At 39.0% G+C, this 27014-nt stretch overlaps 1 protein-coding gene across 4 annotated transcripts in view; it reads left to right on the plus strand.

Moving 5' to 3' along the window:
- The window catches only part of KITLG (KIT ligand), an 82285-nt gene that overhangs the window by 6619 nt on the left and 48652 nt on the right, over window positions 1-27014 (plus strand). For 2 of the 4 annotated variants that reach the window (XM_027593465.1, XM_027593462.1), the window contains exons 2-3: window positions 4883-5009; window positions 26765-26878. In XM_027593465.1, coding sequence (XP_027449266.1) covers window positions 4989-5009; window positions 26765-26878 — 135 coding nt within the window. In that variant the 5' untranslated portion in view covers window positions 4883-4988. Of the gene's footprint in view, window positions 1-4882; window positions 5010-22193; window positions 22240-26764; window positions 26879-27014 lie in introns of all 4 variants that reach the window. The other 2 variants (XM_027593464.1, XM_027593463.1) reach the window with 2 other exon arrangements.

Genomic DNA, 27014 nt, shown 5'->3' on the forward strand with positions numbered 1-27014 from the left:
CATGACAATGACAGTAAGGCTCTTCTACTCTAAATGCCTGCAGAGTCAAGTGAGCTCTACCTACTAAAACAGACGAAACAAGAGGCAGAGATCCAGAGAGTTAAACATGTAGCAGTAGCTATATACCAGCCACCTGGATGCAGGAATTCAGCACTTGACTTTGCAGGTATAGCTGTTGCTTTGGGGCTTTGAGTGCTGAGGATTAGAATGCGGTCTTGATGGGGGCAGTTAGGGTTCCTTTTCTTTGTTCCTGGTGCCCAGACCAGCAGCTCAAAAATCCAGCAGTTGCCTTGCAAAGAATGCCTTGTTCCCGTGGAAAAGGGCAAGAGCAAGAGCAAACCCACTGCCAGTGCTCACTTGAAAAAGCAAGCCTCGGTCTCTTTCACCTTTACAGAAAGGGCGGTCCCCACTGCATAATGTGCCTCCCCCTGCAGACTTGGGAGGCAAGAGCACAGCCCAGAGGGGCCCTTATGTTTGTCTTGTATACACACACTCTGTCGCCCTTTCCGGAGCAAAAGTTCATCTTCTGAACAAAAGCCCCGTGGGTGCTGAGAATTTTTCCCTTTTTTTTTTTTTTTTTACCTTGACGTAAAGTCTCTGAAGCCAATGACCTTTCCATTTTAAGTGCCTTGACTAAACTCCAGGACGGAAACTCCTCTCCTAATTGGCTTGTTTCTCCTCATACAAGCGTTTGAACGGTATAATAACCAGCTCACCTATAGAAATGACAATTTAATAGTGGCTATCTATTGTAAGGGTCCCTCTTGTGCTGAGTTTTCCACTACTTCTTGCGGTCCCTTTCTCAATGCCCTCCTAAGCAACTGCCTTGTGAAAACACACAGATTCCTTGATTTCGAAGAAGAGTGTTGCAGAGAAAGTGGGTTGTGTTATAAAGGCCTTGCGCCCCTCCTGGGATGTGTTGTCCGTATGGATGGCTATCAACATTTATATTCACTGCAGACCTTCAGATGAGAGCAGAGGGAGGAAGGGTGGCAAGGTTTCATATGAAATGGTTTCTAATGTGATCTCGAAAACCCAAGGATTGCAAAACAGCCTTGGCAGTCACACATCATTATTTAGGGTTCTGTGTCAACCTACACTTTAATGCTTCTGAAATAGTCAACACATTAGGGATTTACATTTTTGATGATCAACTAAAGCTTCCTGTGGTTGCTTTAGTTTGGATCTTCTGGTGATTTTAGAAAACTGCTCTATTTATTTAGCCCTGCCCAGACATCTCTGATGTGTTGTTCCATTAAGTAGAGGACGGACCAACACGTTATTTGACTGCTTGTTAGAAAGATAAATTATCACAGTAGAGGAGGGTGGCTGGTGTTTTCTGCCTCCAGGTGGTCTAAAATGGGCACTCAACTGCAGGAATAAAAAGGGAGCTTGAAAACATTCACGAAAAATGAAAAGCAGGTTATTAGCCTGTTTTTAATATTAGATGAAATAAATTCTATGTAGGAAAGCCACAGGGCCACAAAACAGGGTTTCTATAATTCTTGTTTTGGCAATAATTGTAACAGGTTGTTTTTTTGTGTGTATGTGTGTTTTTTTTTTTTAAGTTTTGAAATTTTTCATTTTTTTAACCCCTGCCCAGGGAAATATTTTTAAGATTTTAGTACATGTTTGTTTATAATGTTCCATGACCATAGTACTATGTCTTAACAATATTTAGAAAATAGTAGACATCCCCCCACTTTTTGAAACTTGGATCTTTTTTCTCCTAAACATTTCAGTACACTTTTAAATTCCAAACTGATTTGACCATTATTTGTACTTCTGTACAAATGCCACACACAAATGATTCAGCTTGAAGAAAGGAAATTTACTGTAGTTCTGTGTCAAAAGTGTTTGACATTTAAATGTGTGGCTGTTTTAAATAGCTTCCGTCACTGTTTTATAAAATCAAACCACCCTCATGCTAAGTTCATGCCAAAATGCCACTTAGTAGAAAACTGTTCCAAGATCAATTAATTCATAGAACTTTTCTTCTGGGAGGTAGGTACTATTTTTTCAAATCCCATTTCGCAGATGAGGAAACTGAGATAAGGTCTTTCTTCTGCCAACTCCAAGTGGTTATTGCCAAGACTAACACCCAAAGAGATTTAGCTGGCCCAACCACAGTGTATCCATGAGGCTTATTTAGTACCCCAAAGATACACATTCTGTTTATAGAAACATTGAATCAAAAAAGAAAAGCAGTTCAGATATTAAAACAGCTGTCAGTGATATTAATTTGGACAACAGGGGCACCTGGGTGGCTCAGTCGTTAAGCATCTGCCTTCGGCTCAGGTCATGATCCCGGGGTCCTGGGATCAAGGGTCCTGGGATCAAGCCCCGTATCCAGGCTTCCCGCTCAGCGGGAAGGTTGTTTCTCCCTCTCCCACTCCCCCTGCTTGTGTTCCTGCTCTCGCTATCTCTTTGTCAAATAAATAAAATCTTTAAAACAAAAATTTGGACAACAAAAATTTCATGATTCTAGTTGCCTAGCAGAGTGGCTTATATATACTAGATGCTTAGTAAATACATATTGAATGTTGTGGAATGAATAGATACCTGATTCATGTTGTTAGGTGCTGATATATTTTTAAGAAGCTTTTTTTTTTTAAACAGAAGGCAAATTTTAATTACCATACTGAGTCTATTACACAAACATGTGTTTGGTTGATGAGTGGAAGGGCTAGTTGGTTCACCATTTACAGCATTAATTTTCAGTGACTATGCAATATCATTTACTAACCAAAACAGGAGTCCATGCAAGAAAGTAGAAAACATTGGATTGAGTTCTAGATCAAATATATTATTGGTTCTGCCTCTTATTATCTGTATGACTTGTAGTGTTTTTCTCTGAACTTTACTTTCCTGATCTTTAAAATGGGTGCAGAAATAACTACCTATTATACTACTGATGTGATGATTAAGTAAGATAGTGTCTAACAGTACAGTGACTTGCACTTAGTAAATAATCATTTCATTCTCTGCTAGAATAGTGAATCATGGAGCATTACCTCAAATCCACATTCTGTAGGGAATAAATTCATAACTAGTAATATACCTGGCTTTGGCTATAAGACTTGCATTCTGAATAAATGAATTAAAATAATCCTTAGAGATTAATGCCTTAACTGCCTTATTTGTATATTAGCTACTTTTTTTTTTTAACACTCATAGCACTCTTGGTAAATTCAACAAAATTTTCCCCCAATTTGATCTCCTTTACTTTCTTCCATTTCTGAGAAAGGAAAGAGTTATACAAAATAGACCAAAAGACAAGCTGCTTAACAAGAGAAAGAATAGCTTATTGAATAAGGAAATGATATGACTAGTTAATAAGTTAATATCTGGCTGCTCACCATGGATGAGGCACCATGCCACAAACTGCACAGGTATATCTTATTTGATTCTAGTAAAAAGAAAAAAGAAAAGAAAGAAAATGTTAAGAAGGAGATATTGATTTTTTTAAACACATAAAGGAAACTAAAGTTCAGAGAGATTAAGAAAATTTGCCCAAGATTAAAAGGAAAAAAAAATGCAAGTAAGTGGAAGAGCTTGGTTTTCAAACCAAGCCTATCTAATTCTAAAGACTAGATTCCTCCTAACCACTGCAGTAGAATGCACCCATATTTAAGTATAAATGTACATATCCATGCGGTCTGAAGGACTTGAGATTGTGTGTGTGTAGATGATGTCTTTTAATCTTATACAGGCAAGGCTGAGAGCAGGCAAAGTTGAGTTTCTGCATGAGGGACCAGTGCTTCTGACCACCACCTCCTCAGCACTACCCAGGAGTGTGAATGGTTGTGATGAGCAGCAAGACTCCCACAAGTCAGGGAGCCTGGGCTTGGTCACCAGCCTCTTCCACCTCTGTGGTCTTAGCCATCAAATGCATGCCTCATCTGTTGTGAGGGAGGCCCCTTTAGAAACTCTAAAAATGCCTTTTACTTTCTGGAATTAAGAATTACTGCCAAATCCTTGTTGTCTTTCAAAGAAAATGATACTGTTTTTGGCAGAGGGCAGATTTTAAAATATTTTAAAATTGTGTTTCAAAAAATTTCTTGGGGGAAAAAAGTGATGCATCAGGGATTACTTCAATCAGTTTGCTCTGACCCTCTTTCATGCTATTTTTGAAGACAATTTTAAGTGGCTGTGATCATATTAGAAAACTAGTAATAATGTCCTTATGCTTATGTCTGGCTTTTAAAACCATCAGCCGTCTAAGTTGTGACCTTTGCTTTGTAATTCCTTGTCAGTTCAGTCCAAGTGCATGAACAGTAAAAATCATTTTCTACCTTGATGTTTTGATTGTTTAAACAAATGACTGTCCGGATACCCTTATGAGCAGTATCACTGTGTAACTTAGTAATACTTTATTGAAAATGAAAGTGTTAGCTAGAAGGAATCACTTGAGAGCAGGTGAAGGAGACAACAGAACAGAGGTGTGATGGACCAAACAGACACCAGTTAGATGGCCTGCTTTGGTTGGCTAGGCATGTAATCCTGGGCCTCAGTTTCCCCGTACCTTTCTCAAAGGTGGTTATGAAGATTAAATGAAATAATCCACAAAAATCCCTTAGTCTAGTGCCTGGCACATTGGAAATACTAAATCAAACGTTTGCTATTATAATGGGCATTAAACAAATGGTAAGTTTATCACTATCCATGACTTAATTGCAAAGTCTCCACGGTCAGCATGAAAGGGAAGGTTGAAGCCATCCATCCAGATAAGTCAGGCTTCAGATTCACTTTAGTCTTGAATAATTTGATTGTTTTCATTCCCTACTTTAACGAAAATGGAGAAGGAGCTAAATGTGCATAATTATAATTGCAAGATAGTTTACCTAGGAGCAAAGTTACTTCTTTCTATCATGTGCCCAAGGTCACAGAGCTAATACGAGGTAGAGCTGCTCTATGAACCAGGCGGTCTGGAACCAGAGTCTGCATTCCTAAACTCTGTGCTACACCTGAAACTGGAGGGACAGAACATGAGTCCTTTCCATGAATTGGTGAGTGATTTCCTATTTTCCCTGTCTGGGAGGGGAAGTCATTTTCGGCATCAGCAGAAATATAGCCATTTGTCAAGGGAGAGTGGAAAGAGGTTTTGTATCCGAGCTCCTAAAGCTTTCCCTCTGGCTTTTGATTCTAGCTTGCTGAGGGATCTTAGGTAGATTATTCAACTTTGCTTCACCTTTTCCTACCCAGCATTTCCTCTTCCATAAAATAATAATTCTTAGCAGCTTTCCTTCCTGCCTGCCTCTCTCCTCCCCTTTTCCTCCTTCCAACCCCCATCCTTTCCTTGTTTCCCCCTTCCTTACTTTTTTTAACGTAGACACAGTATGTTGTGTACCTGCTTTGTGATTGTCACTCAGAATTACACTATTATAAATAATTTTCAGGCCTAACACATTTTCCTACTGTATTGTTAAGCACAAAATTATATGTTTGTGCAAAAGTGCTTGACTCACCGACCTCAAAGATACGTGAAAGAGCACAGACTTTGGGGTTAGAAGGAGGCCCAAGTCCTAGCTCTGTTATTCACCAAGACTGTGTGCATGTTATTAATGTTCTTTCTTTAGGGCCTTGATGTTCTCATAGGTATAATGGAGTATTATGGGTAATAGTATGCAGTTGGAAGAATACAAAGATTAAATGAGATAATATATGGAAGTTGGCTGACCTAGAACTGATGTTTGATAGATGGTATCCGTAATCTTTTGGGCTGTACTTTACCAGCAAAATATCAGTATACATCAGACTATGTACTGCTTTGGTTTATTCCATTTGTGTGGTGGCTATAATAATTTAAAAATCTGTTGTCATTGAAAAGCAGAGATTATGGGTGATTTTGGGAAGTAAGATTGTGCAATGGTAAACTGAGATTGGTAAGTGGTCTGGATCAGGGTCAGCACCCTCCTTTGTAACTAAGGATGCTGACATAGGTCTTGACTACCTCACAAGCTTGTGTGTGTGAGAGAGAGGTAATTACTAGAGTAGTGCTCTGTAGACTGTGCTGTTCTACTTAGGGGCCTAGGGTCATATTATTCTAAGCCTTGAGTGATTAAAAAATTCAAACTTTCCAAATCCTTAAAAGCTTTGTGTTTATTAATGTCTTCCAGAGTAAGCCTGAAACAACTTTATGTATAGTGTGTAGTGATAGCTTTGGAGACTCCTGGATCTGGAGTCACCTTTTCAGATTGGATGACTTTGAGTCACTTAATTCTTGTAACATTCTCTTTTTCTCATTTGTAAAATGAAGTTTATAATAGTGTCTAATTCCTCAGATGGTTATGAGGATTAAATGAGCCAAATACCCAGGTAAATGCTAGTTGCTTTCAAGCAAAATGCATTTTTGCATTCAAAACATTTTTTTTTCCTGTGTTGAATTTAATACCTGTGTCAGAATCAACAGTTTGAGAGTGTTTTCAATATGAATTCAGGTTTTATTTTCTTGTAGGTAATTGTGTTTCAAGAGTAAGGGCCTGATTGTCCAGGTTAATCTTCAAGTAAGTTTTGTGTCAATCAAGACAAATGCTTCGGGTAAACAAGCATTACATTCTCTGACAGAACATGAAACCGTTATGTTCCTTTGATGGAGTGCTGACTTGTTCAAAGCATTTGTGAAAGACTAAAAACAGCTCCTGTTTTCTGACAGTGTATAATCTTAAGGCCATTTCTAGAGGCTTCTTGACTGAATCTTTGATCATCGCTACCTCTGTGATTAAATTACCAATCTAGGAATGTGTGAAGTAATTTTGAGTTCAGTTCAGGGTAGGTCTAACACAGAAACTTGAACCAAGACTGTGAAACCAAGGAGCAAAATTTCTTTTAAATGCTAATATATACAACATTCATTATTTTCAAACTCAAAGGAGAATGGGATGGAATCACTGACATACGTTATTTTTTAAGTGATTTAGGAGGAGAGCTGGAGTACAAGGGATCTTGTACTTGCATCTTTCCCTGAAAATTTGTGTCCTGGCATTTGAGGGGTTCTGCAGGAACATCAGAACAAAGAATTTGCTAACACTGAAGATCATGTCTTGGTTTTAACTATGTGGCATTGGTGTTTTAGTCTCTCTAAGGGTGTCCATTTCATTATCCAACAAAACAAATGGTGATTTCTGTCATTTCAAAAGTTCTAATGCACACAATCTAGAGTAATTAGAGGAAGTCTTACTATGTAACTACTCTGGTTAAAATCCTCCCCTGACTTTTCATTATGAGCAGGATAAAGTCCAAACCCTCAACACACTATAAAGAGTTCTCTGATTTGGTTGTTATTTCCACCACTCTGAATGATGCGTTTTATTACAGTGTCATCTAATAATGTACAGTGGTACGGTGATGTACCTACCACACTGCACTTGGTCTTGAAGGTGCTGTGGGCCCTTCCTTATCCATCCACCGTTTGTCTAACTGAGACAGTCTCTCTTCTCAGAAGCTCCCTGTGATGTTTGTTTGCCCTTATTCTTCACTCCCACTTCCCTTGTGTTTAGTGATCTTACCGTGCATTAAAAAAAAAAAAAAAAAATGGGGGCGCCTGTGTGGCTCAGTTGGTTAAGCATCTGACTCTTGGTTTCAGCTCAGGTTGTGATCTCAGGGTCATGAGATCAAACCCTGCATCCTGCTCTATGTGAAGCAGGGAGTCTGCTTGAAATTCTTTCTCTCCCTCCCCCTTTGTCCCTCCCCCCAACTCACATGCTTGTGCTCTCTCTCTCTCTCTAAAATAAATAAATCTTCTAAAAAAAATTATACTGGGCACCTGGGTGGCTCAGTCACTTAAGCTTCTGCCTTTGGCTCAGGTCATGATCTCAGGGTCCTGGATTGAGCTCCACATTGGGCTCCCACTTGGTGAGGAGTCTGTTTCTCCCTCTGCCCCCCTGCCCCACACTTGTACTTTCTTTCTCTCTCTGTCTCAAATAAATAAATAAAAAATCTTTAAAAAAATAAAATCAGATAGTGTGAAAACACTGTACTGAAATTATCTTCTTACTTATCTGTCTACCTGGCTAAATTGCCTCGTATTTGTATCTCCAGTTAGTGGCTCAGCACCAAAATTTTGGTAAAGATTTTCTGAACCAAAGTGTGATCAGATGTAGCATTCCAAATACCTATCAGTATTCTAAGAGTGGATCTGGGTATTTATCATCTTTATGCCTGCTGACCTCAGTTGATGTCTGACCTCAGTTGATATAAGGAGAGTGATTTGGAAGGTAGGAAGAACTTTAGAACATTACTATTATGCATTGATGTCAATAAGAAATACATATAACATACCTGCAGCACAGGCCCGCACAAACATACATTGTTCAAACATAATTCTGTTTGGAGAGAGAAATGGGCCACTTAGGTTTGTTAGAAGAGCATGGAGACCATGGATTAAAAAAAAAAAAAAAAAAAAAGGTGGGCAAGTTGCTGGCCATCTTTTAGGAAATAATACAATAGGTTGAACGGCAAGTCCAGTGAGTGTCTGCTAATTTAAGATGTATAGAAGGTTTAAGAGCCAGAAAAGATGTTAGGCCTAATGCTGTTGCTGATGAAGAAAATACATACTTTATCTTCCCCCAGTTCTCACCATCTATGAGAGTGGTAGTGTGGATATTCCTCTTTGCAGAAGAAGAATATGAGCTTGGGGAGATTGAGCAACTTACTCCACATCTTAACATCTCGTCAGTCTTCAGACCTGGTCTGTTTGCTCCTAAGCCTTTGCTTCATACCAGTCTTTGTCATCTTGTATTGCCTAGATAGGGTGTTTTTCTTGATATATAATAATAATAAGACTATTCTAAATAGAGTAAACAGATTCTTCTTCCACATCTTGCCCGCATTCAAGATGCTTCCTTTTAGATTTTCTTTTCATAGTCTGTGCTAGTTAATAGTTAGCCAGTGCAGTAGACAAGGACAGGGTGTCCTATAGATTCAGACACTGATGTGTGTAATCTCTATCTAAGAAAGTGAGGGAAGACAAATATGACAGTAGAAGCTTTAGATGGTTCAATTTGAGTAGTTAAGAATTTAAGACAGGTGTGGTTAAGGAATTTAGCAAAAAAATGATGTTTTAGTACTTAAGATCAAAGATCTATGTACGTGTGGAGGAAGGTTGGTGAAGGAGTAATAAAAAGTGATGTTTTCACATTTCTTCTGTGGCGAGAATCCACCCTGTAAGTGACCCAGAGAGGTAATACAGCTGCTGCCAGACCAGCGATGTGTAGTGCAACTTTAAAAACTTCCTAAAACTCTTTTGATGCCAAGTTTTCCAAGTCTTAAAGGTAGGTAAACTTGTAGTGTGGCCTATTTTTCTTTTCTTTTCTTTTTCTTTTTCTTTTTCTTTTTTCTTTTCCTTTCCTTTCCTTTCCTTTCCTTTCCTTTCCTTCCCTTCCCTTCCCTTCCCTTTCCTTTCCTTTCCTTTCCTTTCCTTTCCTTTCCTTTCCTTTCCTTTCCTTTCCTTTCCTTTCCTTTCCTTTCCTTTCCTTTCCTTTCCTTTCCTTTCCTTTCCTTTCCTTTCCTTTCCTTTCCTTTCCTTTCCTTTCCTTTCCTTTCCTTTCCTTTCCTTTCCTTTCCTTTCCCTTTCTTTCTTTCTTTCTTTCTTTCTTTCTTTCTTTCTTTCTTTCTTTCTTTCTTTCTTTCTTTCTTTCTTTCTTTCTTTCTTATTTTTTTAAATCAGGTTAGCTCAGTTTGGGGCAGAGAACGAAAAAAGTTAACATTTCTGGAATCTATAAAACTTCTCAGATTTTAAGTAATTACTGTATCACAAAGAGCAAAGTCTACCTCCTGCCCTAATTTGTAAGTGAAAGCTCCAAAAAGTACCGTAAATGAGAGCTAACACACAAAAATTAAACAAGCAGATATGCAAAATTATTTGTGCAGATTTGGCACTTAATCCTACGGCAGCTGAAGCATATCTTTTAAATTTCACTTAGCTGGACGCACTGCTCACACAGGCCTCTCTTTACTTCCTGAGGAAGTAGATCCCCATTTTCCCCCCTGTGGTGAGAGAGTCTCTGTGCTACCCAAGCAGTCCCCTGTTTACATTTATTCCCCCATGCTGCTTTGATTCCCCAGCAAAGCAGCTGCTTTGAAAAGAAGCCCAAAGGATTATCTTGCAATTGGCTACCCACTCACCCTCTTTCCTGACCCAAGAAGAAAGTTCCTTTTTTTTTTTTCCTCCCGGCATTATTTAGAGTAAGAACTTGAGGGTTTAAAATATTTTTTCATATTCTTTTTTTTTTTTTTAACCAGGGAATATTATCAAGTAAGCTTCCAAATCCAACTTGAGGGAGAATTTTAGGACACAAAATAGTTTAAAGTTTACATTTCTTTTGAAGATGAACTCAGAACCCTTTTAAAAATTTTAAAAATCTGTGATGCCAATACTTACATCCTGTTACACTGGAAAAGATCTTCTTTTTAATTTCTGTTGTACATCTTCCTTTCTCTACTGGATTTGGAGTCTCCTTCTACATAGTGGTATTATGGAAAATGCTAAGTATAATTTCATGAACATCATGGTGAAAAATCGGAATAAAAGAGCCTGCCACTTATTATTGCATTTTCACACTAATAGGTACACCTAAAGCCTTTTGGGGGGCGGGCAGAGAGTGTCATTTGAGTCAGCTGATGAGTCCTCTGGCATGCAACTTTCTGTTTCTTACATCCAGGTCATGTGAGAGAGGAGCAGTAATAGTATGCCTCAGTTACTCTGAAGAAAGGTACCGTTTTTACTCTTTAGTCAAACTAGGAATGGATCTGGATGACAAAAAAAAAAAAACCATTCAGTTCTATGAACTTTTTTTGGCCTGCTTTAGTAGGTATAAGTCAACCATTGCTTTGGGAAGCCATAAAATTAGCATTTAAAAGCTGAACCTAATGTCATCACTTCTGAACATGTCTTCTCCCGAGTGAAATCCATTTCTCTGCAGGTGTTCCCAGTGCAGAATCCCCATGAATAATTTTTTTTTTTTATTGGCTGCTTTAGAAATTTTGATGGATTGCAACTCATTGGGGAGACAGGGAGAAATTTATAGTTGCCATATTCTGAATTCTAATTGAAGTCCAGAGTTGTAGAATGCTCAGACACTTCCACTGAACTTACTACAGGAAAGTACCTATATTCCAGATTTGTGGGGAGTTTTTTGTTATGGTTTTAATACCTGTTGAATACCTGTTGGGTCAATAAGGGAAAGTAACTCCAAAATTGAACTTGCCTAGTTCCTTTAGAGGGGGGATTCTGGGGACTTTACAGGAAGGTCAGCACTTTGGTCTATTATCCTACTTTGGCCACATCTGCTGGGAAAGGCATTTTTCTACTAGTTGTTCATTAAAAATTGTTTAGTTAGCCCACATTGGGCTCTATGCCCAGCAGGGAGTCTGCTGAGATTCACTCCCTCTGCCCCTCTCCCGCTTTGTGTGTGAGCTCTCTCTAACAATTTTTTTAAAGATTTATCTAGTATTTTTACTGCAAGGCACTGTGCTAGAGGCTAGAAATATAATAGCAAAAATTATCTTGTTGCTGTACTTCATGGAGCTTACAGTCTACCTTTGGTTTTATATCCTAATTTACCATTTTCATGGAGCTAGAGAAGTATTTAAAGGCACAGAGAAAATGACTTAAAGTTCAAACCAAAAAGCCTTTAGCTAATGGTCTGTTTTGAATAATTAAGAGAATGTTGCAACATTACTCAAACTTGTCGTTAGGATTTAGCAGTTATTGGACCCTAGAGGGAGAAGTGCAACAATGGTTTATGGCCAACTGATGAGTAAAACTCTTCTGTTTATCCTATATTCATTCATCTAAAAAATATTTATGAGAGGCTTCTCTGTGGCTCAGCACTGCTCTACCCACTCTGGATAAAACAGTGAGGCACTGAAAAGTACTGGCCTTATCGTGCTCCAACTCAAGTGCCGGAGACAAATTATAAGCAAAACTGGTGGGTGATGTTGCAATTCTGTTGTGTGAATGTGGACACCATCTGCTGAGAATTGAATCCTACATTATCCAGACCTCATCTGTGCCCCAGTTCCTAAACCCAAACTTGTACTGTAACCATCATGGCCTGTTCTATATAAGAGAGGATTTGAACTTTGTGCGTACTTCAGTGGCAATTTGCACTGCATGCAATCCACAAATGTGAAGGAGCATACACTATGAGTGAGGAGCCGCTCAAGGTACTGGAGATAAAAGTGAAGAACAAGAATAATACAATTCTCATCCTCACACCATTGACATTCTTTTCAGTAGGGACAGGTGATCAAAAAGTCCACTAATTGGATAATGAAAATAATTTCCGATGAAAAGTGTTTCAGTGGAAATAAAACTGTGGTATGAGAACGTTTGGGGCTACTTAAGACAGGTCACCTGGGAAGGTTTCTCTGAGCAGGTGATGTTCACACTGAATCCTGAATGATGAGAAGGACTTGCCTTTGCAGAGCCCAAGAGGAGAAAGCTCACAGCAGCTAGTGCAAAGTGCCTATGGCAGGAATATATTTCAGGTGTTTCAGGGACAGAAAGGAGGCCGGTGTGGCTGTTGGGTCTGGTGGGGAGAGAAAGGGTTGTGTGCTAAGATATGAGCACGGAGGTAGGCAAGTTTACGTTAAATAGGGCCTGATAGGCCTTGATCAGCAGCTTGCATGTTGCTGTAAATGGAATAGAAAGGTAGGTATTCAGAGATTTTAAGCAGGCAGCAAGTGCTGTTTAATATTCCCAGAGAACCACGCTATTGTTAAGTAGCAAGCATGCAAGCAAAGGAGGCTATTTAGCGGCCCTTGAAAGCCTTCTGGGCAGGAGTGGAGCTCGTACTCTAGCAGTACAGGAGGAGAGGGAGAAAGGTGAATGTTCCAAGATTTATTTTGCTGGTAGAACTAACAGGACGTAACAGCCTGAATGTGGAAATAGGAGAACAGGAAGAATCAAGGATGGGGCCCAGGGTTTTGGCTTGAACCACAGTGCTTCGAGTTTGGGGGTGCTTGTGCTAAGTGTGGTTGGAAAGACTGCAACGTTAATAACCATGGAAGAACTGATGGGGGTGTGCAATTTGTCTGGTACTATACCAGGTGCTTTCCAACTAAAACTCCTTTTGCCCTCAACAAGCCTGGGAATAGGTTCTACAATTAGGTCCATCTTGCCGGTGAGGAAACCAAAGCAGAGAAAGATGAAGTGACTTTTTAGAGGCCACAAAGCTGTTCAGTGGCAGAGTAGAGATTCAAAGTTGGGCTTCTCTGTGCATGAGTAAACACTAATGTTTTCTAAAACTGTGTTGAATTTATTACTGAAGCTCTGGTTGACTTTTGAAACTCTGCTGTTTAGATTAACATTCACTCATTACCCAAACAGTTCAGCCTCACTTTTACACCAGGTCAAGATGGGCCTGCGTGCTTTGGGAGAGCTGATCCAAATCCAAGCCCTGGGGGAATTTCACAACCTCTTTATCCTCTTCCGGTGCTGATCTTTAATCTACAGGGAGCAGAACATACATGGAATGTGACCTTCAACTCTTAGTTTTGACTTCAACATCTAAAGGATTAGTAATAATGATTAAATAACTATGGCAGTCATGTCATGATCTGTCAGTACCAGGCATGGGTGGGTGCTTTACATAACACTCTTATTTAATCGTTTCAAAAACCCAAAGAAATGCTATCCCCAAGAGAAGACTGAGGCTCACAGAGGTTACAGCATGTCAGTGATGGAATTAGGATTTGAATCCATGTCTTTGCTGATGTTCTTCTGCTCTAAACATCATCTCCATCAACAATGAACTTGCAGTTGGAAGTGTCTTGTTACCAAAGGAACATGTTCTGGGCATGTCAAGGATAAATGCTTTGTTGTGCTTTAGGTAGCAGAATGACATTAACATTTTCATGGATTGCCAATCAAAAAATTGCTTTTTTTTTTTTTAAAGTTTAAAGTGATGCTTATCTTACAATTTGAATTTTGGAACACTAGTGCAAAATTCCTAAGGAAAGTTTAGACTAAGCTTTATGAGAAATAATTGCTTAATAACTTGGGTTCTTTTCTCCTAGTATTACTTAGGGTTTAGGTACATGTGGTATAATCCATTCTAGCTAAACAGAAGGGGAGATATAATGAAGTGTATTTGATGGCTTATAAAACCACTGGAGGGGCCAGAAGAGGAGGCTGAGCTTCCAGAATCCTTTGGTCACCTAGAACCCAGTTAAGTCCACTGCTTCCTTTAAAACTGTTACAGCTAGTGCAGGAAGCTGTTGCTGCTCCTGACTGAAGGGACTCTTTGCTCCCACTACCATCCATGTGAGCAAAATGCATGCCCAGCATCCAGCTTTTTTCTCAAGAATATCCTTCCCATATCAGTCTTGCCGGGTTGTACCTGATTGGCTGAGTCGCCTCTGCAACTGTAGCTAATTGCAAGGGAGCAGAAGTGGAGAATATGCTAGGAGAGGGCTGGAGTGGAATTTGAAAGAGCCAATCCACAGTATCCTCTACACTCACTACTCCTACACTGTCCATTACATTTCACTTTTCTTCTTTCAAGTTGATCTAAATCAGGAGCTTCTAATATGTAGCCCTTGAACCAAATGCAGCTTTGTATACCTTTTTAGACCTTTCTGTTTTCCCTAATGATATAGTACCCCTGAGCTAGGACAGCCTAAAATAGCCTGTTTCAGACTTTAAAGGATACCTAAAAATCACATGGAGGGCTTGTTAAAAGTGTATATTCCTGAGATGTACAGAAATTTAGATTCTGTATGATGCTCAGGAATCTACAATCTTAGTAAACACCCCTAAACACCAGATGATTACACACTTTCATCTAAAGGAAAGACAGCTGACTCCCTGTTTCAGTTAGAGCACTTTGAGTGAAAGGGGGGGAACATTTCAACAGTTTATTCAACTTAACCAAAGGCAGTTGGTGTGTCCAGCACACACTGAGTAATCAGGAATGCTTAGGCCATGACCTTTGCAAATCAGGCTTGCCATCTGAGGTGATGTAGAAAATGATCAAGATTGTGAATGTGCTTTAGCTTATGCCTTTAACCCCCATTGGTTCTGATGCTGTTTGGAATCAGAGTACGAAGATTTAGTTTATTTTAATGTAGTAAAAAAAGCCTAGGTAGGGAAAAGAATTTTGGCGATTTCCTGAGCTTGCTTCCTCAGATTAAGTTTTCTTAAAACTTAAAAGGCCCTGAGAAACAAAACTTGTCAGACTCCTGGTAGCTGATCTGACAAGACATCTGAGTGCATTTAATTGCAACCATAGAAGAACAAAAAACACAAGATGTTCTAGGAACTTCAGTCCTTCAGTCCAGATTCAGTACATGGGATCAGATAGCAACTGGAACCTACATTCATTTTTCCGTCTCTCAGTTGTTCGGAATGCACAAGACATTGTGGATTTTGAAAAATTGCAGAGCTTTTTGATTTACCTGAGATTACACTTTTGGAAGTGAGTCATGTAGTTGAAAGAGTATAAATCAGAATTTATGTTTTTATACCCCCCCTTTTTTTTTTTGGAAAGCTTCAACGCTCAAGAATGCATATTGTGGTTTAATTTTAAGAGCAACTAACTGACATAATAGTGAACAACGCCATCCAAAAAGAACCAGGGCCTGTAGAGTACTGAAGGTGGAGATGTGCATTTCAGAACTGCCATGATTTTTTTTTTTTTTTTTTGCTATGTTTCTATACTTTGGCCAATTTTGGGGGCCTATCTCCTATTTCCTTGAAAATATATTTACTCGCAAAAAGAATTGGCAACAACTATGTAAATCTAGGTTCAACATTAAACTAGCACCCACCAATTTTCCAGAGTAGTTTGGTTTGTTACATATCCTCCTCATAAAATTGATTAGAATTAGTCATCAGTATCTCCCTAAAATACAGTGGATTATACTGTTCAGGGGAAGTCTCTCCCTGTGTTTTTATAGAACTGCTATATTTTTGAAGAGCTAATGACCTATATTACCCTTGTTTCTAATGAAATAATGTCTGCTGCTGGCATAAATGCTTCTGTCATGTAAGTGTCTTACAAAATAGGAATAATAAAACTTGAACATCTAGGCCCTAGATTCTAGCCTGAGGTAGTTCGTTGCATGGGATTTCACACAGTGGTGAAGCCTCTGAGCTCACCTGGCTTTCAGTAGCCACAGGTGAGTTGTTCCCAGGCACAGACCATTTAAGAAAGAGGAAGGCTGAGCTTATCACGATAGCCCCACTGTTCTTGAGCTGCCTTCTTTTCTACTAAGACCAAAGTTAATGCTCTAGCCTTTCTGAATTACCTGCTCTCCTTCCTTTTCAAGCTCTCCTGGTAGATCCTTGAGATTCCCCACACTCCTTTACCCCTGTGAACCCATGGTGGATGGATTCCTAGTTCTGTCAGAACCACAGAAATGATCCTTGTCAGTGCCAACTCCATGAGGTGTTTTTCGGCAACCGTCAGATCCCACAGTCAACTGATTTGCCTCTCCTGTGCTTGGCTTCTCACTGTCGCATCTGTGCAGATAGTTCTTCCTCCTTAGATGTGGTATCTGTCCTGCAGGGTTTTGGGTGATAACGTGCAATCTCCAGCTACCACTTCTCTTACATATCCTGGCTCAGTGAAAAGCACTACTTCTTACCCAGTCACCTAAACTGGAACTTGAGGTCATTTGTGACTCCTCCCCTTTTTACCCCACCCACTTTGTCAGTCACCCATGTCCCCGTCTACTTCCATATCCTCTTGAACTTAACCATTTCCCTCCACTCCCACTGCCTCTGCACCAGTTGATGACTTCAGTGACCTCCATGCCCCAGTCTGTCCTTCATGCTGATGCTTGATAAGCCTTTCAAAAATAAATCTGATCTTGATACTCCTCTTAAAGTCCTTCCAGAGCTCCCCGTGTCTCTAAGATAAAATCCAAATCAATTAGCAGAATTGGGAGGACCTCCGCCTATCTCTCTAGCGACATCTATTTTATTGTTTATTCCTTGAAACTCATTTTCCAGTCATATCATCATTGTGAAGTTCCATGAAAATGCCTTGTTTTCTCACTTCTGTGGGCACCTGCTCTTTCCTCTGTCAGGGGTCTTCACCCCTGCTCTCTTTGATTGGGTTAACTGCTATTCACCTGTGAAGAATAGGCCCTCTCCCAGGAGCTCTCTCTGAGCCCTTCCTTCAGTTCCCCTTTCCCAAAGTCAGGTTTAGCTGTCCCTCCTGGGACCCTCCCCTCTCTGCCCGTCTCCCTGCTGTGTTCCCTAGTAGTTTGAGGTTCCAGAGGCCAAAATCAGTATCTTTTGTCTTTATCTTATACACTTATATACTTATCAGGTGTTCCATAAATGTTTGTTAAATGTATAGGTAGCTCTTAGAAGTCTGAAAAGTACTCAATTTTGTTTTTACCAGAAGGAACAACTTACACTTTATTTTGTTTGTTGTTTTTCCTCTCCCTCTAGCTATGAAAATTTTAAAAAGCTATAGTGAAGTATAGCTTGATTTACCTGTACTATGTGTTTACCCAGCCTAGTAATAATTTGACACTATGACTTCAATCAAAAACTGATTCAGCCAAATGGACCTATATGCCGTCCACTGCATAGGTATTTTAAATAAAATTGAATAGTTCATTAAATATAAATGAAGTCAGTTTTATTATCTGACTGGCCCAGTATTTTTCTTCCTAATATATAGTATAGGTCTTGGTTTAAACCCACTGAAGCGTGTCTTACTCACCTGCAAACTCTGGTTGGTGGGAAGGTTACATGTAATAATATCTGCGAACTGCTCCTCCTGTGTGTGGCCCTTAGTTAGATGTCAGTATGTGTGAGTCATTTTCCCTTTAAACAGCATTGACATTTAGAGTAAGGACTGACCATCAAGGGTAATTTTTCTCATTTTTTTCCCATTGAAATTCTTGTATTTACTGTTTACATTAAAGCCGTTGCCTATCTTTTTATATTAAACCATTTATTTCTAGGTTGTTCAGTTTTCGTTAGTAGAGCATATTCACCACAGATTTTAGTGATCATCCATATTTTAGGATATTTTCATTTCACCTCACAAAAGGATCTACATGGAGAGATATGGACGTGTATCTTCACAAGATTTTAGTGCAACAATTTGGACTTGAAGAAGCTGGTTTGAGTTTCACTTAGCTATCCTGTTAACAATCTCCTGGTAGCAGATTTATTTTTTCTCAACTTTACTATTACATGTTTCCTTTGCCCCTTTGAGCTTATTGGACAACCACTAGAGAAGAATTTGAGCCTGTGTAGGGATGATTAGGTATTTTCTCTATAATGTGTAACGGTATATTTTTTAAAAATTAAACATCTGAAGGAAGAAGTCACATAGAATTAAATGGTTCTTCCCTGAAACAGAATCTGCTGTTGGTTTACATTAAGGTTATTTTTGAAGGATGTTGTTCATATGACCTCAAAAGACCTGAACTCAAGACTAATTACTATACCTGTATCTTGGTAACTTGCTTTCCTGGTTCTGGGTAGTGAAGCCAGTTGGCCCGCTTCCAGAGCACATTTGGGCTACAAGTGAACTAACTGCTTGCTTTGCTAGCCTGGCATTCAAGATTAAAGTGAAGATGAATGTTGTTTTTGGCAGCAGCTGCTGTTTTGTTTGGGGCAGACCTAATACCACTCTGTAGGTCTGTGCATAAAGAAAACAAGCTACACAGACACTCCACTACCTTTCCGACTTTGGGAAGTGTGTAATGTGGGCCCTGGCAATGCATATTTTTAAAATCTCTTCTCAGGTTCATAGAAAAGTTTGGTTTTTGTCATTGTTGTTTTCCTCCAAGTTTAGAAGCTTGGAATTTTCTGATTTCTCAAACAGCATTTGTTACCCTGATGTACTTGGGCTACCTGCATGTCCGTTTGTACTAAAGGAAAGAAGTGTGCAAAGCAACTTCTGTGATAACACACACATGTTCAGATCAAGTAAATAGTTTGCTTTAGGGGGACTTTGCAGCTCCTTTTCCTGGCATGTGGCTTTTTATTATAAGGAAGGTTCTTAGGTTCAGAAAGAATTGATGATTCGGTGAAATTTCCCACTGGGGTCTGCCGAGACTGGTTCTCAACAAACATGAGCCATCGGTAAGACCTTTGCCTTTCAGGGTCTCCAGCCTCATCTTCCTGTAGCTTTCCCCCATCTTCTTCAAAGTATCTTTTCTAGTACTATCTGCCACTGTTAAAACCTCCCAGAAAAAGATCTGCTGTATCTGTCATTCATAATGGAGTATGAATGTTTGTCACTTTTCTTCCCTCTACCAAAACTGTTTCTGTCATGGCTTAGTTCTAACAACACAACCACATTTCTTAGTCTTTTTTTTTTATCATGTAAATAATGTAAAGGCAATTTTTAGCAGTGAAAGGATTATTGGAATTACGTGTGATGTGGGGAGTATGTGGGGGAATACTTTTGTCAATACTTTTGACGCATGCCTCTAAATAAAAACATCTAGAACTGCCGACAATAAGATTAGTTCAGTGTGTCTGCAATGAAAGGTTATCATGAAATGAGAGGTTATCACACAATGAGCGTGACCTAGAGAGAAAAGTTGTACGATGCTAAAACAAAGTAGCCAAAGAAAAATGTCATAGGCAGAAGCAGAGAATGTGAGAGGAAAAAAAAAAAGAACAGTGAGATGATTGCCCAAACTGAAAAGATACATTTTAGAGCAGAAGTCACAAATACAGGGACATTTTGCTTCAGCATTCTATCTCCGATAGGGTGTGTGCGCGAGCACACCCTCCCCCCCCCACATTTAGGCACCTGTATACCCTTGTTAGAGTTTCCAGAAATTAGAGAAAGGAAGAGAGAGAAAACAAAGATAAATATTTTGGTGATACATGGAAATACCTTACTCAACTGGAAGTCATTTGTTAACTGATGCTACGCTAAACATAGTTGAGAACAAAGAAATGAATTGAAAAAAGCTTCTGCATCCAAAATCAGTGTCAAAATATCTGCATACTAAAGGTCATACTCTGTTCATGGAAGATTGACTCTATAAAGTCATCTTCCCTATTTTATTCGGTTTGAAAAGTCCTTGTTTCCCTGGTTTACTTGACGATCAAAAACCCATAAACCACACAACAAATAATTGCACAGCACCTGTACTTTGAAAAGTTTTCATTTGATCCTCACCATTGCTCCATGAAGTGGGTAAGGCAAAAATTATTCTTATTCTCATCTTCTACACTGATGAACAGATCCTTCGAAGGACTAATTGGCTTCTTGAGGTCACATGGTAAGGGGCTCAAGAGGTTTCCAGGATCCACGTTCTGCTCTCTGCCACCACCGGTTTTCAAAAGCATGTGTTTTTTTTTTTTTTTTCCTTTCTTGCCCTTGGAAACCTTTGTTCAAATAAAATCTGACCCAGAAGCATGAACAAATAAAACAGAAAAAAAAAAACAAAACACCAAGCTGCTTTGCTTAAAGCAGGGGTTGGGGGCCCAGAATACTGACAGGGGCAGTTTATTTTCCTTACCAGGAAAGCTTAGACATCACAATACTATGCCATTCATCCATTAATTCATTCAAAACTTTCTTGAGCTCTTAGTTTTCTATTGCTGCTGTAACAAATTACCACAAACTTAGTGACTTATGAAACAACAGAAATTTATTAGGTTACAGTTTTGGGGATTCAGAAATCCAAAGTTGGCGGGCTTACTGAGCTAAAAATAAGGTGTCCGTGGGACTACGTTCCTTCCTGATGGCTCTAAGGTAGACTTTGGTCCTTGCTTTTTTCTGCTTCTGGAAGCCACTGGCATTCCTGGACTCCTGGCCCCTTCCCAGCAATGGCAAGTAAAGTCTTTATCATGTCACATCTTACCCCGTCTTCCCTTATTGCATTTCTCTAGCCAGAGCTGGAAAAGGTTCTATTTGTAAGGAGCCATAGGATTCGTTTGAACCCAGGGAATCCAGGGTAGTCTCTCCACCTAAAGGTCCTAAGCTAAATCACATCTGTAGAGTCCATTCTGCCATACAAGGAAAAAATTCACAAGTTCCAAAAATTAGGGCCTGGCCATCTTTTTGCCATTACTCTGCCTATCAAACCCACCCCACCCCACATGGGCCATGTGTTGTGTGTTGCCCTTGAGACTACAGGAGGCTAGAAGTAGGCATACTAGCAGTAAAATATGTTGCAGATATTGACCTGACAGCCTGGGAGAAACAGGTAAAGTGAGAAACCAACAAAAAATAAAATTTTAAAAACAGTCTTTCAAACAAACACTGTACTTTGGAGCTACTTAGAGGAGGGCGGTCACAACTACACACTTGAAATGCTTTCTCCCCCTACCCACCTTTATTGAGGTATGACTGACAAAAACCATATATATATTTAAGGTATACAGTGTGATGTTTGATATAAGTATACATCACAAACTGACTACAATCCAACTATAACCTCATGGTTACCCTTTTTTTCTGTGTGTGGTGTGAACACTTGAGATCTACTCTCAGCAAACTTCAAGTATATAATATAGTCTTATTAACTATAGTCCCTGTGTTGTACATTAAGTCCGCAGAACTTATTCATCTTATAACTGAAAGTTTGTACCCTTTGATCTGGATCTTCCCCAGCCTCTCGTAACCCCCACTCTATTCTACTCTGTTACCATGAGTTTGACTTTTTCTTTTCTCTTCTTTACTTTTCTTTACTTTTCTTTACTTACTTTTTCTTTTTCCTTTCCTTTTTTTTTTTAGATTCTACATGTAAGTGAGATCATACAATATTTGTCTACGTCTGGCTTATTTCACGTAGCCTTTTATGTCATGAACCTGAATCATCAAAAAAAAGCAAGGTTTAATACTTCTACCCACTGTTTAAGAAATAAAGGAAATGTGTGTACTATATATTAGAAAAATGTCTATAATCTATATAGACTAATACTGAAAAATTACTTTTCCATATAAAGAAGTAAGCTCTGCATTTCAGCCCTCTCCTCTCACGTGAATACTGATGAGGGACATTATTCCCATGACTCCTCCTCTGTTCTAATGTTTAGTTACACCAGAGTGAATTGTTCAGTTGTTACAAAAGGCGAATATCCCATACTACTAGCTAAGTATATACAAAAATAAATTACAAGTTTATGTAACGGCTTTAAATGAAGTGCTTCAAGAAATAGTTTGTCAGAGATGTGTGAATGTATTAACAGATTTAATTTTAGCCCTAGCCAAATAGATTCCTATAAAATGAGCAAAATCCTATCTTTACAGGTGTTTGTATATAACTGATGCAAAAAAGGATATGGAGGCTACCCTGGTGAGATTGTTTTGCAATTATTATAGATGTCTGTATTAGAATATTTGTTAAAACTGTGATAGAACATATATTAAAAATTATGGTATCCTGAAAAATGTAGACTATTCTGCTGTGGCATGGATTATGGAACACACTTGTCTTCATATGCATGATATCTGAAAAATTACTGAAGTTTTGGAGCTATGCTGTTTGGAGCCCTGACCAGTGATCTAACGCCCTTGTGGTAATGCTGTGACGGTATCGGATGGAGGACAGGATTTAGAATTGGACAGATCTGTTTTTTATCACTTAGAAGTCCCAAATCTTTCTGTAGCTCAATTTCTTCATCTTTAAAAATACAATATATGAATAAAATCTTAAAAATTTTTTTTTTTTTAAAAAGGGCACCTAGATGGCTCAGTGGGTTAAGTGTCTGCCTTCAGCTCAGGTCATGATCCTGGGGTCCTGGGATCGAGCCCCGCATTGGGCTCTCCGCTCAGAGGGGAGTCTGCTTCTCCCTCTATCCTTCCACCTGCTCATGATCTCTCTCTCTCTCTCTCTTACTCTCTCAAATAAATAAATAAAATCTTAAAAAAAAATTTTTAAATAAAAAAATAAAATTAGGATATATGAAACTTAAAGTTTGTGATAAGATATACAAAGTGTTTGGTACATAATAAATGTTCAGTAAATGGTAGCCATTATTCACTGTATTGTTGAAACAACACCAGCATTTGCACTCAATTTTTCAACATCTTGACTGATAGTACTGATGAACTGTACATGCTCTTATTTAAAGCCAGGCCCTGTGATTGACAGCTAGATTTAAAGCCAGGCCCTATGATTGACAGCTAGATCTTACTTCTTCTTGCCTTTTCAAGACCATTGCTCAAGCAGTTGCCTCTCTTCTAATCCACGTCGCCAGTTACACCCACCTGCTGCGTCATCCACACAGGCATATGGACAACCTGATGTTTCTATCAGCTTACAGAGAAAACTCGCCCCTCGCCCCAAGTCCTTGCCAGTTGCTACCCCACTTTGTTTTTATTTATTTATTCTTTTGTCTGTTTGCTCTCCTTTGAAGGACAACTCTTTAAAAGAGCTATCTACATTCACGGTTTCTAATTACTCTCTTATGTTCTCTTAAACTCACTGCAGACTGGCTTTTTCCCATAACTGCTTCAGTAAAAATGTTCTTATTAATGTCACCAGGGAGCTGGATCCTGTCACATCCAGGGGTCAGTTCTCGGTTCTCCTCTTACTTGACCTATTACAAGTATTTGACATAGTTTGACCTCCTCCTCCAGGTAATTTTTCCTTTTTTTAAACTTGGCTTCCTCCTACTCCTTTGGCTTCTCTCTCAAGCTCCCCAGCTCTTTTGTGAGTTCTAAATCTTCTCTCAGACCTCTTCCAGTTAGAGCAGCATAGGACTCAATTCTTTGTTCTTGTTTCTGTCTGTCCTCACTCCCTGGATGGGCTCATCCACTCTTTTGAATGATGAATAAATTCCATTTATACATCAAAGGCTATCATTTATATATCTAGCCCAAACTTCCCTTCTAAATCCAGATTCAAATATCATGACCTCTAATATCCTCCCTAAGGTATCTCAAAGACATTTCAAATTTAGCACACTCAAAATTCAGCTCCTGATCTCCCCTCCAGGCCTTCTCTACCCTGAGCCTTCTCCATATCAGTTGATGGCAACACCATCCTTCCATTTGCTCAAGCCAAAATCCTTGGAGTCTTCTTTGACTCTTTCAAATCACATTCCGACTCTCAGGAAATCTTCCTGGGGCTGAGCCTACAGGAGATACCCAGAATCTAACCACTTCTGGTCAGTGCATTGCTACAACCCTTTCTTGCTTGGATTATAACAAGAGCCCCTAACTGGTCTGTTTCTACCTCTTGCTACCCTAAAGTTGGTTCTCACCACAGCAATCAAAGTGATTTTTTAAGAAAATTATTTATTTGAGAGAAAGAAAGAGACCGAGATAGTGACAGAGAACATGAGTGGGAGGAGAGGGAGAAGCAGGCTTCCCGCTGAGCAGGGAGCCCACTGTGGGGCTCGATTCTAAGACCCTAGGATCATGACCTGAGCCTAAGGCAGATGCTTAATGGACTGAGCCACCCAGGGGCCCTCAACATGACTTTTTTTTTTTAAAAGCCCTTTTTTTTTTTTTTAAACAGTTTTAGGTTCACAGCAAAACTGAGAGGAAACTATAGAGATTTCCCCTATGCTCCCTGCCCCTACCCATTTACAGAGTGGTATATTTGTTACAATTGATAAATCTACACAGATACATCTTAATCATCCAAAGTTCATAGTTTACACTGGGTTTACTCTTGGTGTTGTACCTTCTGTGAGTTTGGACAAATGTATAATGACATACCTACCATTATACAGAGTATTTTCACTGCCCCAAAAATCCTGTATTCCACCTTTTCATGCCTCCCCCTACAACCTCTGGCAACCACTGATCTTTTTGCTATTTCCACAGTTGTGCCTTTTCCAGTATGTCGTAATAGTTGGAATCGTAGAGTATGTAGCCTTTTTGGATTGGCTTCTTTCATTTAATAATATACATTGAAATTTCCTCCATGTCTTTTCATGGCTTGATAGCTGGTTTCTTTTTAGTACTGAATAATATTCCATCGTCCAATATACCACAGTTTATTTACCACTTACCGAAGAACATCCTGGTTGGTTCCAAGAAATCATTTGCACAATTTAGTCTTCATTTCAGTCCAAGGGAGAGGGTGCTATGAAGAGTGTGACCCCACAGTGCTGAAAGGAGCTTTAACCAAACTTAAACCGGGATTACTGCTAGAATAGATCACATTGGTAAAACAATAAAAAAGTTTGAATTTTTTCACAAGCCAGGTAGGTCGCATTGTAGTCTCAGAAATTTCAGTAAATGGTAATCATCATCTGGTCCAGTGTAATATCTAGTTAGCATGCAGGTATTAGTGGAAAATAATCCGTTTGTTTTTTTGTTTTGTTTTTTTTAAAGATTTTATTTATTTGACAGAGAGAGACACAGCGAGAGAGGGAACACAAGCAGAGGGAGAGAGAGAGGGAGAAGCAGGCCTCCCACCCCACAGGGAGCCTGACATGGGGCTCGATCCCAGGACCCTGGGACCATGACCCGAGCCGAAGGCAGACGCTAAACGACTGAGCCACCCAGGCGCCCCAGTTGGTTTTTGTTTTTTTTTTTTAATACATGGCAGCTACATAAATAGGGAAGATTTCTAGCCATGCGCAGATGGACTTTGTGTAATTTTAAGATGCCATAAATGAATGTTAACTCATAAAAGAACTCTGATATTTTAAAATATCTTCACATCTCCATGCCTCTGCTCATGCTGTTTGTCTTTTCTGGAATTTTCATCCCTTCCTTGTCAACTCTTACAAACTCCTCCTTATCCTCCAAAAGCCAGCCAGAGTCACATTTTCTCTCTGGCTTTTCTTGGCATGGTCTTCCTGCCAAGGTTCTCTTCCTTGAGGTTAATTGATTAATTGCTTCCTCCTTTGTGTTCCCAAAGCATTTATCATAGAGTATGCATTTTATTTATGTACCTGCCTCTGAGTTGCAAAGGCACCTTCATCACCTTTGTTTCTCTAGTGACTGTCACAGTCCCTATCTCATAATATTTGGTCAATAAAATGGATTTGAATTTGAAGCATTAGATCGTTTTTACCTTCGTCACTGATTCATCCAGCAAATATTTATTAAGAACTTTTAATATGCAAGGTGCTGTGTTATGGGCTCTCAAGTTACTAAAAAAAAAGAGAATTGGATGCCCAATTTCTTAAAAACCTCAAATATAGTATAATAAGAAAAAACAAGTCCTGCATAGAAGTAACTATAAAACATGGTTGTGTTATTTTCAAGGAGAGATGTGTGTAAGTGCACGTTGTGTAGGTGATTACCTCACGCTAGGGTTCAAGAATTTCTTCCTATTCACTAAGAAATGTTCTTCCATAGTAAATGGTTAAAAAGCTGTGATTAAAAACTGACTCATTTGATGTCTCATAAAAGGTTAAATTCTCTCCTAAATCTAAAAATACATCTCTCTCCCTCACTTTGGTGTCCTGTCCTATACTATTGGATTTAAAGCACTGCTCAGGTTTGCTGCTACTTGCCAAACAGTCTACACTTAAAGTAGAGAAAGTTTCTTTTAGTGCCTTGAGGTATGAATTTTAAGCATTCCTAATTTTTAGAAAACACCTCAAGTGGTAGATCCTTTATGTGTTGCTGCACGTTCATTCCTAATTCCCATTAAGAAATTGGCTCTTGAATGCTTTTGACAAAAGTAAACAGTAATGTCATAGAAATGAAAAACCCAAACCACATTTTAACGGACAATTTTTTGAAAATTTGGTGAGCATACTTCAATTACTCAAGATTGAATTGTATTTAAGCTGGTAGCATTTTTTTTTTAATGTAGATTGTCTTTTCCACATTAAGATAAAAGATGTAAGAGCTTGAGTGATTGCAGATGTTAACTGATCATCACCAGCAATTTTTCTGTTTTCATTTAGACTTGGATTATCACTTGCATTTATCTTCAACTACTCCTATTTAATCCTCTGGTCAAAACTAAAGGGATCTGCAGGAACCGTGTAACTGATGATGTGAAAGACGTTACAAAATTGGTAAGTAAGGAATGCTTTCAATAGCTGTGGGGTTTTTTTTCCTTGTGTTTTTTTGAAAAAGATTTCATTTTTTTCTTGTCCCAGGTTAGTATTTTTCCATCACAAAGAAAAAAATCAGTGAGTTATTCTAAAGGGT

This window comes from Zalophus californianus, chromosome 9 (assembly GCF_009762305.2).
Source record: "Zalophus californianus isolate mZalCal1 chromosome 9, mZalCal1.pri.v2, whole genome shotgun sequence".
Classification (NCBI taxonomy): domain Eukaryota; kingdom Metazoa; phylum Chordata; class Mammalia; order Carnivora; family Otariidae; genus Zalophus; species Zalophus californianus.